This window comes from Pyxicephalus adspersus, chromosome 10 (assembly GCF_032062135.1).
Source record: "Pyxicephalus adspersus chromosome 10, UCB_Pads_2.0, whole genome shotgun sequence".
In the NCBI taxonomy this organism is placed as follows: Eukaryota; Metazoa; Chordata; class Amphibia; order Anura; family Pyxicephalidae; genus Pyxicephalus; species Pyxicephalus adspersus.
In genome coordinates, this window is record NC_092867.1 from 23254361 (window position 1) to 23267047 (window position 12687).

General features: G+C 37.6%; 1 protein-coding gene across 1 annotated transcript; it reads right to left on the minus strand.

The window, feature by feature from the left end:
* Positions 1-1068: 1068 nt before the first annotated feature.
* LOC140339954 (olfactory receptor 5AR1-like) lies at positions 1069-8364 on the minus strand. Its single transcript, XM_072424881.1, has 5 exons — positions 8129-8364; positions 7814-7872; positions 5237-6181; positions 4895-5021; positions 1069-1255 (listed from the first exon to the last, which is right to left on the minus strand). The coding sequence occupies exons 1-5, from the start codon at positions 8362-8364 to the stop codon at positions 1069-1071; spliced, it is 1554 nt and encodes a 517-aa protein (XP_072280982.1).
* Between the last annotated feature and the right edge of the window lie 4323 nt (positions 8365-12687).

Here is a 12687-nt window from a genome sequence, read left to right on the forward strand (position 1 = left end):
AAAAGGCAGAATTTTGCAATCAAACAATTTGGCCACAAACACAATAACCATAGCATTAAAATTGACTTCAAAATTGCACAATAGACATTTGCCTTCTGAGATCTTTACTTTGCAGCTTTCTCTAATCTCACAAACCTTTGCAGCCACATCCAGCTCCTACTGTTCATGTGACCTGCTCACCCCTATGACTGATTGATAATGTTGGAAGTCCTCAGCCACATAAAGGAATATAGACAAATCTATATACAATGGGCTTAGTGTTGTGCATGGACACTAGAAAAGAGTTGTGTTCTTGTTACAAAAGCTGCATCTGAACTAGACAAGGCATCATAGTACAAATTTAGATATTAGTATTTTTTCTGTATTTTTCTTTGCTTTACTAAGACCCATTAAAAAGGCTAACTTTACCTAATATTAATTTTCTTTACTGATAAAAATTTACTCCTAATATGATTTCATGTTTACATAAGATGTGCATGTCACAACCTTAAAAAAAATTAGATTCAAAAGAAGTACAATAATCATGTCTATTCTATACCACTTACTTGAAAGACACTGGCGTATACACAACAGTGCAAAACACAGATCTGAATAAAATCATTGTATGCAACCTGTAGACAATTATTCACAGGCATTGCAAATCACTTATACACTGATGTCCACTGAGTCACCAGCATGTGTTGTTTTCTAGGAGCAGCAAGCCACTAATATTTTGCTTATTGTATTCCTACCAACTTGTGGTCTTTCCTACCTTGTTACAGCACTGGCATGTAAAGCTGTAAGCCACATTCACCTGCTGGTGGATATATTTCCTTTACAGTCAGTCCCAAGCATCCAGCCAATCAACATCCCTTTTTAGTTGTGCTCAGACTAAACACCTCGTCTGAGCAATGATTGATTTGGTGCCACAAACCCCTGTTTTGCGTTGAAATTTTTAAGACTTTTGATCTACCCCAAGTGTTTGAGCATCCCTTAAAATTTCTTTCAGAGTTCCAGTGTCCTCAGAACTTATTGTGTACTTTGAGAGTTTTTGTGTCCCAGAGCCCTTTTTTTTAGAATTCCGTTTTTCTAAATACTTGCTGTGTACTGTGAGAGTTCTAGTGTCTCTGTGAGGTGGTCCCAGAGTTCCAGTGCCCTTGAGACTTCCTGTGTGACCCCCAGAGTCCAAAGTTTCTGCATGGCCCCAGACTTCCCGAGTGGCAATTGAGTCCCTGTATGTCCCCTGAATTTCTGTTTCTCAGTAACTCCAAAGTTTCTGAATTTTGATATGAAACAAGAGTATAACTTACTTTATACATTCCCCTGTAGCAGCTGAAATTCCCCACTGCACTAGACCAGTTCTATGCAGAAACATCTTGCATTGCAAATAGGTCTATTCTTGGAACAGCCAAGAATAAAACCAGACTCAAGACTGCATGGAGCATGCACCGTGCATGTTTGTAAGCCAAGAAAAGGACAAAAAGTTTAATGGCTAAGTCATTGCAAGTCCTCTTTTGAAAAAACCTCTTGTGACCTACCTTCTTGTGACTTTTTGTAGTATGAGCCTCTAGTGGGCTAAAAGACACTTTTCCCCCCAGTTCTGCGTAGCCTTGAATTGGGCCATATTTACACAGGAGTGCATGGATTGGGGAGGGATGAAATGGAGTATAATTTAGAGAAAGAAGTGGATAAAGGAGGAGATGAGGATCACACAAGCAAGACTGGACCTCCACTACGTCTATTTGGCAGCACCTTTACCTTGCCTTGTAGGCCAGCCTGCCATATTTTTTATTTAGCTGTCATTATTTGGGGAGGTTGGAGTTCATGTTTAATGTGCACCTATACTGAGATATTATGTAAGGTGCTATGGTAACTCAGTTCAAAAAATGTTTAATTGTTAGGAGTTCAGCTAATCACAGCTAATGTTATGCCACTGTTAACTATATACTTGTTTCAGATGTGTGAAGAAATCTCCTGAAGCCAAAAGCCTTACATCCAGGCAATTAGGATCATTTTGGAATTTTGGATGATTTCAGCATTGGACTGCCCCTTTCTCTACATGGAAAAATAGTGGGCAGCCTATGGCCATAGATCTTCACCCTCAACATAATGAAATATATAAATAATGGCCAATACATTTTTTTTTTTTTAGTTTTACATAACTGGTGATGATTTTTTGCCATGGGGCCCTGCACTCCCAACCAAGCCACTGTGTGATATTTGTGAACAAATATACAATTTAATGTTTATTTTAAGATAAAACCTGCCTCACCCCCCCACATATTGTGGCCCAACCATACTGCCTAGAACTGTCCAGCCCAGTGTTTTCCAACCCCAGGATTCCATGGAACCATGGGGTTCCTCCAGAAGTTGCTAGGGCTGTGAGCAATTTGAAACTTTCAGATCCATTTAAAAAATGATCTTTTTTGTCTATCTGGGGTGACATTCTTCCCACTGACCAGCAGTGTAAGATACATTCTTCCTACTGACCACCACACTAATGTACTGTGAGCTGTGGATATAGTAATTATAGCCGGGGTTCCTTGAAGACCAAAAAGTTATTTTAAGAGTTCCCAATATAAAAAAGTTTGCAAAAGGCTGGTCTAGCCACTGAACAACTTTTGTGGCTAATACAATTTAATCGGTGTAGGGAAATGTTAGGTTTTGTGTTTAGAAGTCTTTTTGTGCACTCTGCTTTGACTTTTTTACATGCACATATGTAAAAAAATGGAGAAGGTGTGTTTAATATATATAATAATAATTATATATATATATATATGTTCAAATCATACCTAATACTGCTTTATCAAAGATTAGGCATCACAGCACAATGATAACTTACACACACAACTAAAACTTTATTTGAGCCAAACTAAATGTAAAGTTATACATCAGAAATATGTGATGCCAGAATTTATTGCTACCTACACTGTGTATGCTGAAATAAAAAAAAAAAACTATATACAATTTAAAGGTACTCCTAAATATGTTTTTTGTTAAATGTACCCAGATTTGCTATCTGGATTTTAATCTGGTTTACAGCTCCATATTTTGTGTATTTCAAGCAGGGTTCTTTAAACCTCACAACTTTACAAAATGCTTTTTTCCAGATTTAATATTAGGAATGGTGGAGATAATAAATATATATGAAATTAATATAAGTAGGAATGATGTAATGACCAATGTGGTTCCATCAATGTAATTTAAAAGTTCTACATTAAATGTGTCACTACAAGACAGCTTGAGGAGTGGGTTGGGGTCACTGACGAAAGGATCAATAGGATGAGATGATCAAAAAGATAATTTAGAGACAGAAACAGCATGACCACTGATGACTAAAAAAACGATGGTCCATGCAGTAAGTCAGGGGTCAGCAAACTTTTTTTTGCTACTAGGCCATTTTAGGAGGTGAAGAAGGCACACTAGGCTGGACTCTCTCTCGAGTCCTGAGCTGATGGCTCCGCTCCCCACCAGGAACACCCCGGAGGGGAAATCCCTTTCCTCGGCAATGCATATATCATAAAATTTATCACAAATTTATTGTCAATGAGTATGAATAAAATGTTTATATTTTGGTTAAGTTTTGTCTTAAGAATTCATTAGTTAATAAAGTGTTTCATTACGGATCACAAACAACTTAAATTACTTTACCACAATTTTGATAATCATATAAATTTATTTAAAAACTTATAATAAAATTTTTGGGAATATAACAATTAGATTCTAATAAAGTTAGATGTATGTTAATAACTTATTAGTTGTTGGAGTTTTTTTTATTATTTATCTCTCTCTCTCTCTCTCTCTCTCTCTCTCTCGCTCTCTCTCTTTATATTCTCCATTTATCCTGTTTTCTTTTGTAAAATTACACCTGTTAATGCTTCACCATTATGTATACAAATGTAATGAATAATATTCATTTTAATTGATATTTATTATTGGTTTTTTATTTTTATTTTACTGTCTTGTATATTTTTATTGTACTGAAAATTTTTGAAATTTATTAAAGATATTGAAATACAAATAAAGTTGCAAAAACATACCTGTTTAGGTCCCTGTAAGCACAGCTAGATGTGCAGCCTCGTCACAATACAGCAATGGCAGCAATATGCAAAGTATTGAAAACGCTTACTGTTTTATTTTTTTGTCAAGCAAAGTATTATTACATGGGGTGGTAAAGTTTTGTAAAGTTGTTAATTAATAATTAGGGTTTAAACAGCGTAATATTTTTTTTTCACCTGCTCAGAACTCATTAAACTAAACTTTCTGAAAGTGGAAATAAACTTAACAAGGAAAAAATGTGAGTAAGCAAGTTTATTAGGGAGGGGGAAAAATCTGTCAATAAACAATGGCAGCTGGCTATCAGATTGTGAGCAAAATTATTATTTTAATTTATTGAGAAAGCCTACTATAGTAAAATAATAAAATGTTTAATGATTAAGAATACAAACATTATATAATACTTTTATATCCCTTACTAAAAGTAGGGTAGCAAAATACTTTTTTACCTCCTCCTGATCTTTACAGTATGGACCTTTTCTGTGTGACTTTTGCATGCAGCTCTCACTGCACATGTATGTCCCTTGAGTTTCTGTGTCTCAACATCATATTCATTAAGATCTCCCAATGTTTTGTGAAACGTTTAGCTTCAACACACTTGCTGCAAAAATGTATTTCAGACTTGAGTTCAAATTTAGGGTGCTCTGCCCACTTTTATTCACCAGATACAAAACAACACAGAGTAATATACATGGTTCTCTTTTGCAGGTGATCAATGTCCAGCATGACAAGCAAAACACAAATTTAGCCTCTTGGCACTATCTCTCTCTGATAATCTTCAGAGTTATTGGCCCCACGTGCCTAAACTTTAGGAGACCCCCTGGGCTCTCCCAGCATACAGCTGTTCACATGAACTTACCCCCTGTCTGAGAAACCTGGTCTTTTTTTTCTTAATGGCCGGAAGTTCCAGAGCCATTTACAATTTCCAGCCTGGACGGCGGATTGAGTGCCTGGCCCACATATTCTTTCCAGGATTCTCTCTGGGCCTGAATCACAAATAAAGAACTAAAAATATAAAGTACAAAATGAACCTACAAACTTTTCTAGGCCTAATATTTTCTTTTCTAGGTGAAATTTCAGAAAACACATTGAAATCACCTTCAAAACTTGCCTGAAAATTCTCACTTTGCTACAGTTGTCAAATCTGCAGTAACAACAGAGCATTAAATGAATTATCAGTATATACATTTTTTTTATTTACCTTTCTGCAAAAATGTTATTTTAAATCTGAGTGCTTTTTTAATATTTTCGTTTTTCAGGCTGTAAATAATTGGATTGACAAACGGAACCAAAACTACATAAAGAAAGGAAAAGAATTTATCCTGTTTTAGTGAGTAACTTGAAGTTGGCCTTACATATAAACAGATGATTGTCCCATAAAACATAGTCACACAGGTCAGGTGAGCCGAACAGGTGGAAAATGCTTTATGTCGGCCTTCAGAAGATTTTATAGTAAGAATGGTGGAGATGATAAATATATATGATATTATTATAAGTAGGAATGATGTAATGCCCAGTATGGTCCCTTCAATGTAATTTAAAAGTTCTATAATAGTTATGTCACTGCAGGACAGCTTGAGGAGTGGGTTAATGTCACAGAAGAAATGATCTATAAGATGAGATGAACAAAAAGATAACTTGTAGACTAAAACAGCATGTCCAACGAGGACTAAAAAACTGACAATCCATGCAGTAAATGATAGTTCAATGCAAAGTCTTAAGCTCATATAGATGGGATAATGAAGAGGGTGACAAATAGCTATATAACGATCATAGGCCATAAATGTCAGCAAGACGAACTCCGTACAAGTCCATGACATAAAGAAATACATCTGAGTTATACATCCAGCAAATGAGATGGTGTTTTCCTTTGTTAAGAATATAGCTAATAATTTGGGTAAAATATTTGATGTAGAAGCGATGTCAATGACTGAAAGGTTCGCTATGAAGATATACATTGGGGTGAGTAGATGAGAATTGGTTATTACAAGAGTCACAATGATGAGGTTTCCAGCAAAAATGGCAATATAAATGAGGAAAAATGTCAAGAATATTGGGATTTGAAGATTATCAGCATACAAAAAGACTTGTATGGAAAAGCCGGACATGTTAATTTCATTTCTGGGATCTTTGTGTAAATTCATTCCTAGAGAGAAAAATGTCATAATTGTACCCAAGGGTAATGAAGAATTCTACTTACATACAGGGTCATTTTTTATTTTTACATATTCACTGTAATAACCAATATGTTTCCACTAATACCATATTCTCATGTTGGTTATTTTCTTCAGTTAGACAGCCAGTATTTCATGCAATATTCTGAAGAAATTAGTCTACTAGCAACACTACAAAAACAAATCTGAGAAATAGAAAATAAAGCAGATGTGTGAATAATTGGTAAGAACTGGAGCAAAGAACATTTTTTATTTGAGTTCATTCTTGGAGAGAAAAGTGGCATCATTGTATTCAAGGAAAATCCAGTTTTTGTACATTTAGGGTCACATTTATATTTTATATTACATGTTCACTAATAATCGTATTGGTTATTTTCTTTAGTTAGACAACCAGTATTTCACAATGCAATATTATGTAAACAGCATCCAAGGAATAAGAAAGTAACCAGATGTTTTGTGGATAACCAGTAAGAGTTGGAGCAAAGAAGAGCATTGAAACCAATAGCAAATAAATAGATTCCTTCTACATTTGTTCAATGTAGGTTAGAAAATAAATAAACCGATAATGAAAAAAGTGGTGCATTCTCACATTTTTATTATCACGCATACATTGCAGTATTCCTCCTGACTTTGCTTTTCTTGCCCAATGGACAGAGTAACCTTTTTCAAACATTTTTCAGGGCCAGAATGTACTTGTTGGCACAGTCAATAAATGCTGGTTCATGCACAGTTCTTATATGTGTTTATACATGTCTGACATAGATCAGCTCCAGGGTGGAATCAGGTGGAAATGGTAAAGACCAGCACCTGGATATTACAGAGGACACATATGCATCTAGGTATGAGTCTGTTTACAAAGTTGCAATGTTGCAGTCAAATTTGGAAAGAGGAGACTGAGTCATTTTTTACTTAGCTTGCAGCATACTTATAACATTGTTTCAGCCTAGGCAGACTCACTTGACTACGGTTCAAGCTCAATATTTTTTTTATTATACAGGTAATCCCTGGGTTAGGGATATCTGACATACAGAGGCCTCCTAGATACAAACGGGGCTTCCCTGCTTGCTCCTGTGCAGGACCGAGGCTTAAAGGGGGGAGGGGGGTGGTTAGCATGACTTGCAGAAGAAATCTTTTGCTAAACACAGTTGATGTTGTGGGTGATCTTAAGAGTGGAGCTGATCTGTAACATCTTGTAAATCTTTCATGACCAAGACAAACTCTGCAGTTGTTTCTTTTTTGCATATCAAAGCACAGCATGCTGCAGAAGTTAATAAATGTCTAGGCTCCATAAATTAATATTATTATTTTTTTTGTATTTGTTTTTGATTAGCTCACAGTGAGGATTTAATATAGTAACTGACACTTCACTACCTAATAATATGTTGAGACAAACATCTGTTCTAATTGCATATATTAAAATAATGTACCTGTTCCGACCTACATACAAATTCAACTTAAGAACAAACCTACAGTCCCTATCTCGTATGTAACCGGGGACTACCTGCAAAAATTAGTCTTTATTGGGGTTTTACTGCTGTCAGACATGGTGCTAAGCATTGTTGGAGAGCTTATTACAACTATATACACTAAATATAGCCACAAACTGGTACAATCTCCTTTGGTGATGCTAAAAGTAGTAAGTGGCATTTTAGCTGAGCTCGTCCTTTGAAAGAAATTATGCTTATCAAACTGAAGAAGCCACTTGGATGAAACACTTTCAACATTGCAAAGCAAGTCAGGTTGAATGAGTCCCACTAACTATATCATGACCTGGATAAGTAAAATCCTGCACTGATAATTTTGGAAGTGTTTGGCAAATTTCCTATTGCTTTGATTACTGAATATCTTGATCTTAAGTTCTATGCAAACCTACAGACCATTACCACAATACTATAAGTAAATAACAGATATAAAAATACTTCTCAGCTTCCAGGGGAGGAGTCAAGGATGCAGGCAGCTTCTTGCTTCGGCTCCGATACAGGCCGGTGATTCTTCCCTCCACATCGCGGCCTTCATCTGTTATCTGTTCCTGTCCTGGAAGGCTTGGTGGTACCCCAGCTTGTTTAGCCTCCCTCTCCTGTGTACTCAGGTCAGGAGCACAAGCATTTCTCAGGACCCCCGTTGCAAAAGAGACCCAGGCTTCCATCTTGAACATGTGGCGCCTGAGATCATATCCTCACAGCAGGCTCGGCATTCTCCTCTTTTTACTACCTTTCGATCCTGCTGCAATCCAGTATCATCCATCCAGCAAAGGGAACCACAGCTGATGATAGCTACTCAGAGCACCAGTGGATTCCTTTTACCTCCTCTGGGATTCTTATTAACTGATGTAAGGTACTCCTTTGCATGTTTTTACAGATCCCTTCTCCACTGCACTCTCTTTTCACTTAGGTTCAGCAATTCACTGCCAGGATATTAATATTATACAGATACATCTTCCTGTGTGTTTTACCTTGTATTTGGACTCTCCTCCATTTTTTACTTTCTTTACATGACCAGTGCACCCCTCATATATAGAGTGTCACTACTCCTGATCCTGTGCTGCATCATTGTCTTCAGCTAAATCTCTTATTGGGTATATTCTTCATCTCTGCATCCTGCTAATTACCACAGCACATTACAGGAATTTCCAGATTTGGACTTTCTCGGAACTTAGTGAGTACCACTGTGGGTCTACCAACTTTAGCTCATTTCTTCCCAGACTTGAACCTGGCTAACTCTAAAAGATCTTAATGGATCTGTAATCATTCCCAGAGGAAAACTCCCTCCCAGGCTCAACATAGTGCTATGTACGTAAACCATATGATTATCATTTGATAATGTATGGTAGATCTAGTTACCTGGTGCTTTGCTGCCACAGGAAGCCCACCTTCTCAGGAAGCTGCAATTTTTTAGGACCACATAATTTTACTCAGGCCTGGGACTCCCATACCTTTTGGGCCTTCCATATTGATGTTGGTCAGCTACACAACAACTTCTATCTAACTTCCTATCCATTATGTGACTTCTGATGGGATCTGGACATGATATACATCAGGCCAACACCTTCACTTGAGCTGCTTAACCCATCACTTGCTAATCCACCGTCCCTATCCCAAAGTTCTTCGTACCGCCAGCCATTGGGGAACACGCCACCACAGTGAGAATGTATTACGTCTGAACATTGTACCCACCTAATCCAGATCTCTTTTTGATTCTTTCTGCCTCCTGCCATGCTCCCCTCATCATCTGGGTAGCCCCTGACTGGATTGTGCACATTGAAGTGTTTTCTCACTATAGCATAATTCTCTAAAAGCCAAGACCCTGCGCGTCCCCAGGATGTAATATGCCGCATACACTCATTCCAGTGTAAGGAATCTATTATGCTAGAGGTGAGATCCCAAGAGGAATTTACATTTATTGGCAAACTAATCATGTTCCTTACAGATCTATCCCTCCAAACTTTGTCCCTTCACAGAGCTGTGGAACCCTGGGGGATAACAACATCAAGCCCAAATGAGGCTTTCTTTTTTAACTGATCACTCATAGGGGAAACAAAATTCTGACATCTAAGCAACTTGGCATCATTCCTTGGGACTTTTGAACCCACCGCGTTTTTGATTCTTATATTGGCATCAGAATAGCAAGTAAAAAAAAGAAAAAAGATCTGAGACTCTGAGACTGAGACTGAGACTTCAGTTAAGGTTTTCTTGCCTTTTTTTTTCTCTTTCAAGGATATTGCTAATGTGTTCTGAAGTTGTAATGTTCACTTCAGAAATTCTTGCATGAGAGGACAATACATGTTTAATCTCTCATACTCTTCCCCCACACATATGACATCTTCAGTTCTACCCATATGTTATCCACTACAAATAATTAATGTCCGGTCCAGATAGTGGGAGCCCCACTCTGACTATCTGAGCCCCCCCAAGGCAAACCGTGCAGACGACCTGTGCATACTCTTGTATTACACAAAGTTTTTGATAATTCATAATTCCAAGGTATGCATCCTATAAATTACACCATTTTACTTTTTGCACACCTCCTACCTAATATCCCAATTTGTCCCCCAACCCTCTTCCTCCTGTGTCTCTCATCCAACTCTCTGTCCATTCAAGGAACTTAACTATCCAAAATGGGACTGTTAAAACTCGTTTCTTATGATGTGAAGGGACTTAACACCCCTGAAAAACGATCAATGCTTTTAACTGACTTACATGACTTAACAGGCAGCGGACCCAGGTGGCCTTTATACAGGAAACCCATTTTCCTAATCCTAAACTTATGAATCACAGATTTCCCACAGATTTCCCACGGCATACCACAGCTGTTCTTCCCAAATCTAAGGGTGTCAGTATCTTGATAGCGTCATCTGCCGCATGGCAAAACAAGGAATGCATCCGCTGCCCGGAGGGCAGGTTCTTGTTTTTCAAGGGACTTATGCAAGGATGTCTAACATTGGTTACTATCTATCTCCTCAACACTGATCAGGCCTCCTTTCTCTCTCAAACTATGAATGTTTAACTTCACCCCCTACCCATGCTTGATATCTCCCAAGGCTTCAGCAGATCTCTGCTGCGGGCTACCAGACAGGCTAGTAAATTATTAATCTCCTCTCAATTAATGGATACATTTTACCCCCCACCCACCAAGAATTGAGAATTGACCACTCGAGGATAGACCACTTTTGGTCAAATTCTGACCTTCATGGGGTAACATGTTCCATTGTGCTGATCACTTTCTCTGATCATGCACCAATCTCATCATCACTAGAATTATCATTCTCAATACCTAAATCGTGAAATTGGCAATTAAACAAATCGTTCTTACAAAACGTGGTAACAGAGGTCTCTTCAAAGTTAATGCACTACTTCCAGACTAAGAGCACACTTCATAGTGATCCCTTACTAGTATGGATGGTAAAAAAGCAGTAGTTTGTGGGCTTTTTATCAAGCATGGTTCCACACTGAAAAAGGAGCATGTGCAAGAATCTGAAAGCTTGCTCAAACCTTTTACTAGACTATTTACACAAGGCTAAAGCTTTTTTTGCCAAGTGTAGAAGAGCTTTCTATGAATATGGAAAAAAATTCCTCACAGGCAGGGAAACAAGAAGCTATTGAACACCTTGGACATGCTGAGTCCTTCTGCACATTTTATGCAGACCTCTAAAACATATCCAACTCCTCCCCTTCCGCCCAGACAAATAACAAAGTGGAGGCTATCAGGACTTACTTATTACAAATAAATTGTAATAAACTGTAAATAAATTGTAAACTCTGATAACGGTAGAGTAGCTCCAAGGGGCCATTTGAAGTACTCCCATGGATAAAACACTGGGTCCTGATGGCCTTCCCCTGACCTAATACAAGCTGTTTCAAGATAGCCTAAACTCTCACTTTGTAAATGCTTTTAATAATATACCTGAGGGTGTTAAATTCTCCTCGGATTTCCTGTGAGCCATGATCATTGTTACCCCCAAAGAAGGCAAAGGCACTCCACAAGTCCATTTATGGTTGCAAAGAGTTAATGTAATCTATATGACATCCTTATTGCAAGGCTAAAACAGGAAATTCTTTAAAACTTGGTCACTTCCTGGGCCCACCCCAATGGAGTAAGCTATTGCACTATCCTCCTTGATGGACCTAGATTCTTAGGGGTTTCACCTTTGGAAGTGAGATGAGTGCTGCTTCTATTGCTGGAACTCCGAACAGCACTCATCTTACTCCCCCCTTTTTTGGCTTTGGCACCTTACTGCTTGGCCCCTATGAAGCAGACTGCTCTGTGCTTACCTGAACACCACACCCTCCCTAGCCTTTTCGGGCTACTCTATCCCAGGACCACTATCAGTCCCTGTATCATATTTAGGATTTGCACTCATATATTTAATTTACAATACACATTACTGCACTCATGAGACAAGGTCATTCAGATCACTTTTTATTACTACGGACTTTCTTTGAAATTTACAATGTTATAAATGCCTGATTGTAAAACAATCCCAGGTTGGGGATGTTCCCTCGTACTTTACGTAATTGTATTTGTTGTCATATGTAACTTCCCTTTTGTAATTTATTGTAATTTATTGTGTTAACATTATCCACCATTCCTGACCTTGTTTACATTTGCTTATTGTTACATGTTCCTTGATATCTACCCCCCCCCAATACCTCCCTTCCTTCCCCTCTGAATGAATACTTGATTCTCATAAATTAAATATATATCACTAATATTTAAAACATTAAAGATTACACGTCATTTGAATCCAATAGGATTCCTAAAGCGCAATCACACAGATGAAATTTTAAACTTATTTTTTTTTTAACTTTATTTATCCTTATTTTTTAAGTGTTTATAAAATCAAACATTACTTTTGGATAAAGGAAAGAATTGATAAGTTTTATTCCTGTCTAGGAAGAATTGCCTCCAGCACTTGGTGACATAACATTGCATTCTGAGTTATCATCTGTGTAATGGGTGTGAGAAAATTCTCCAATGACCA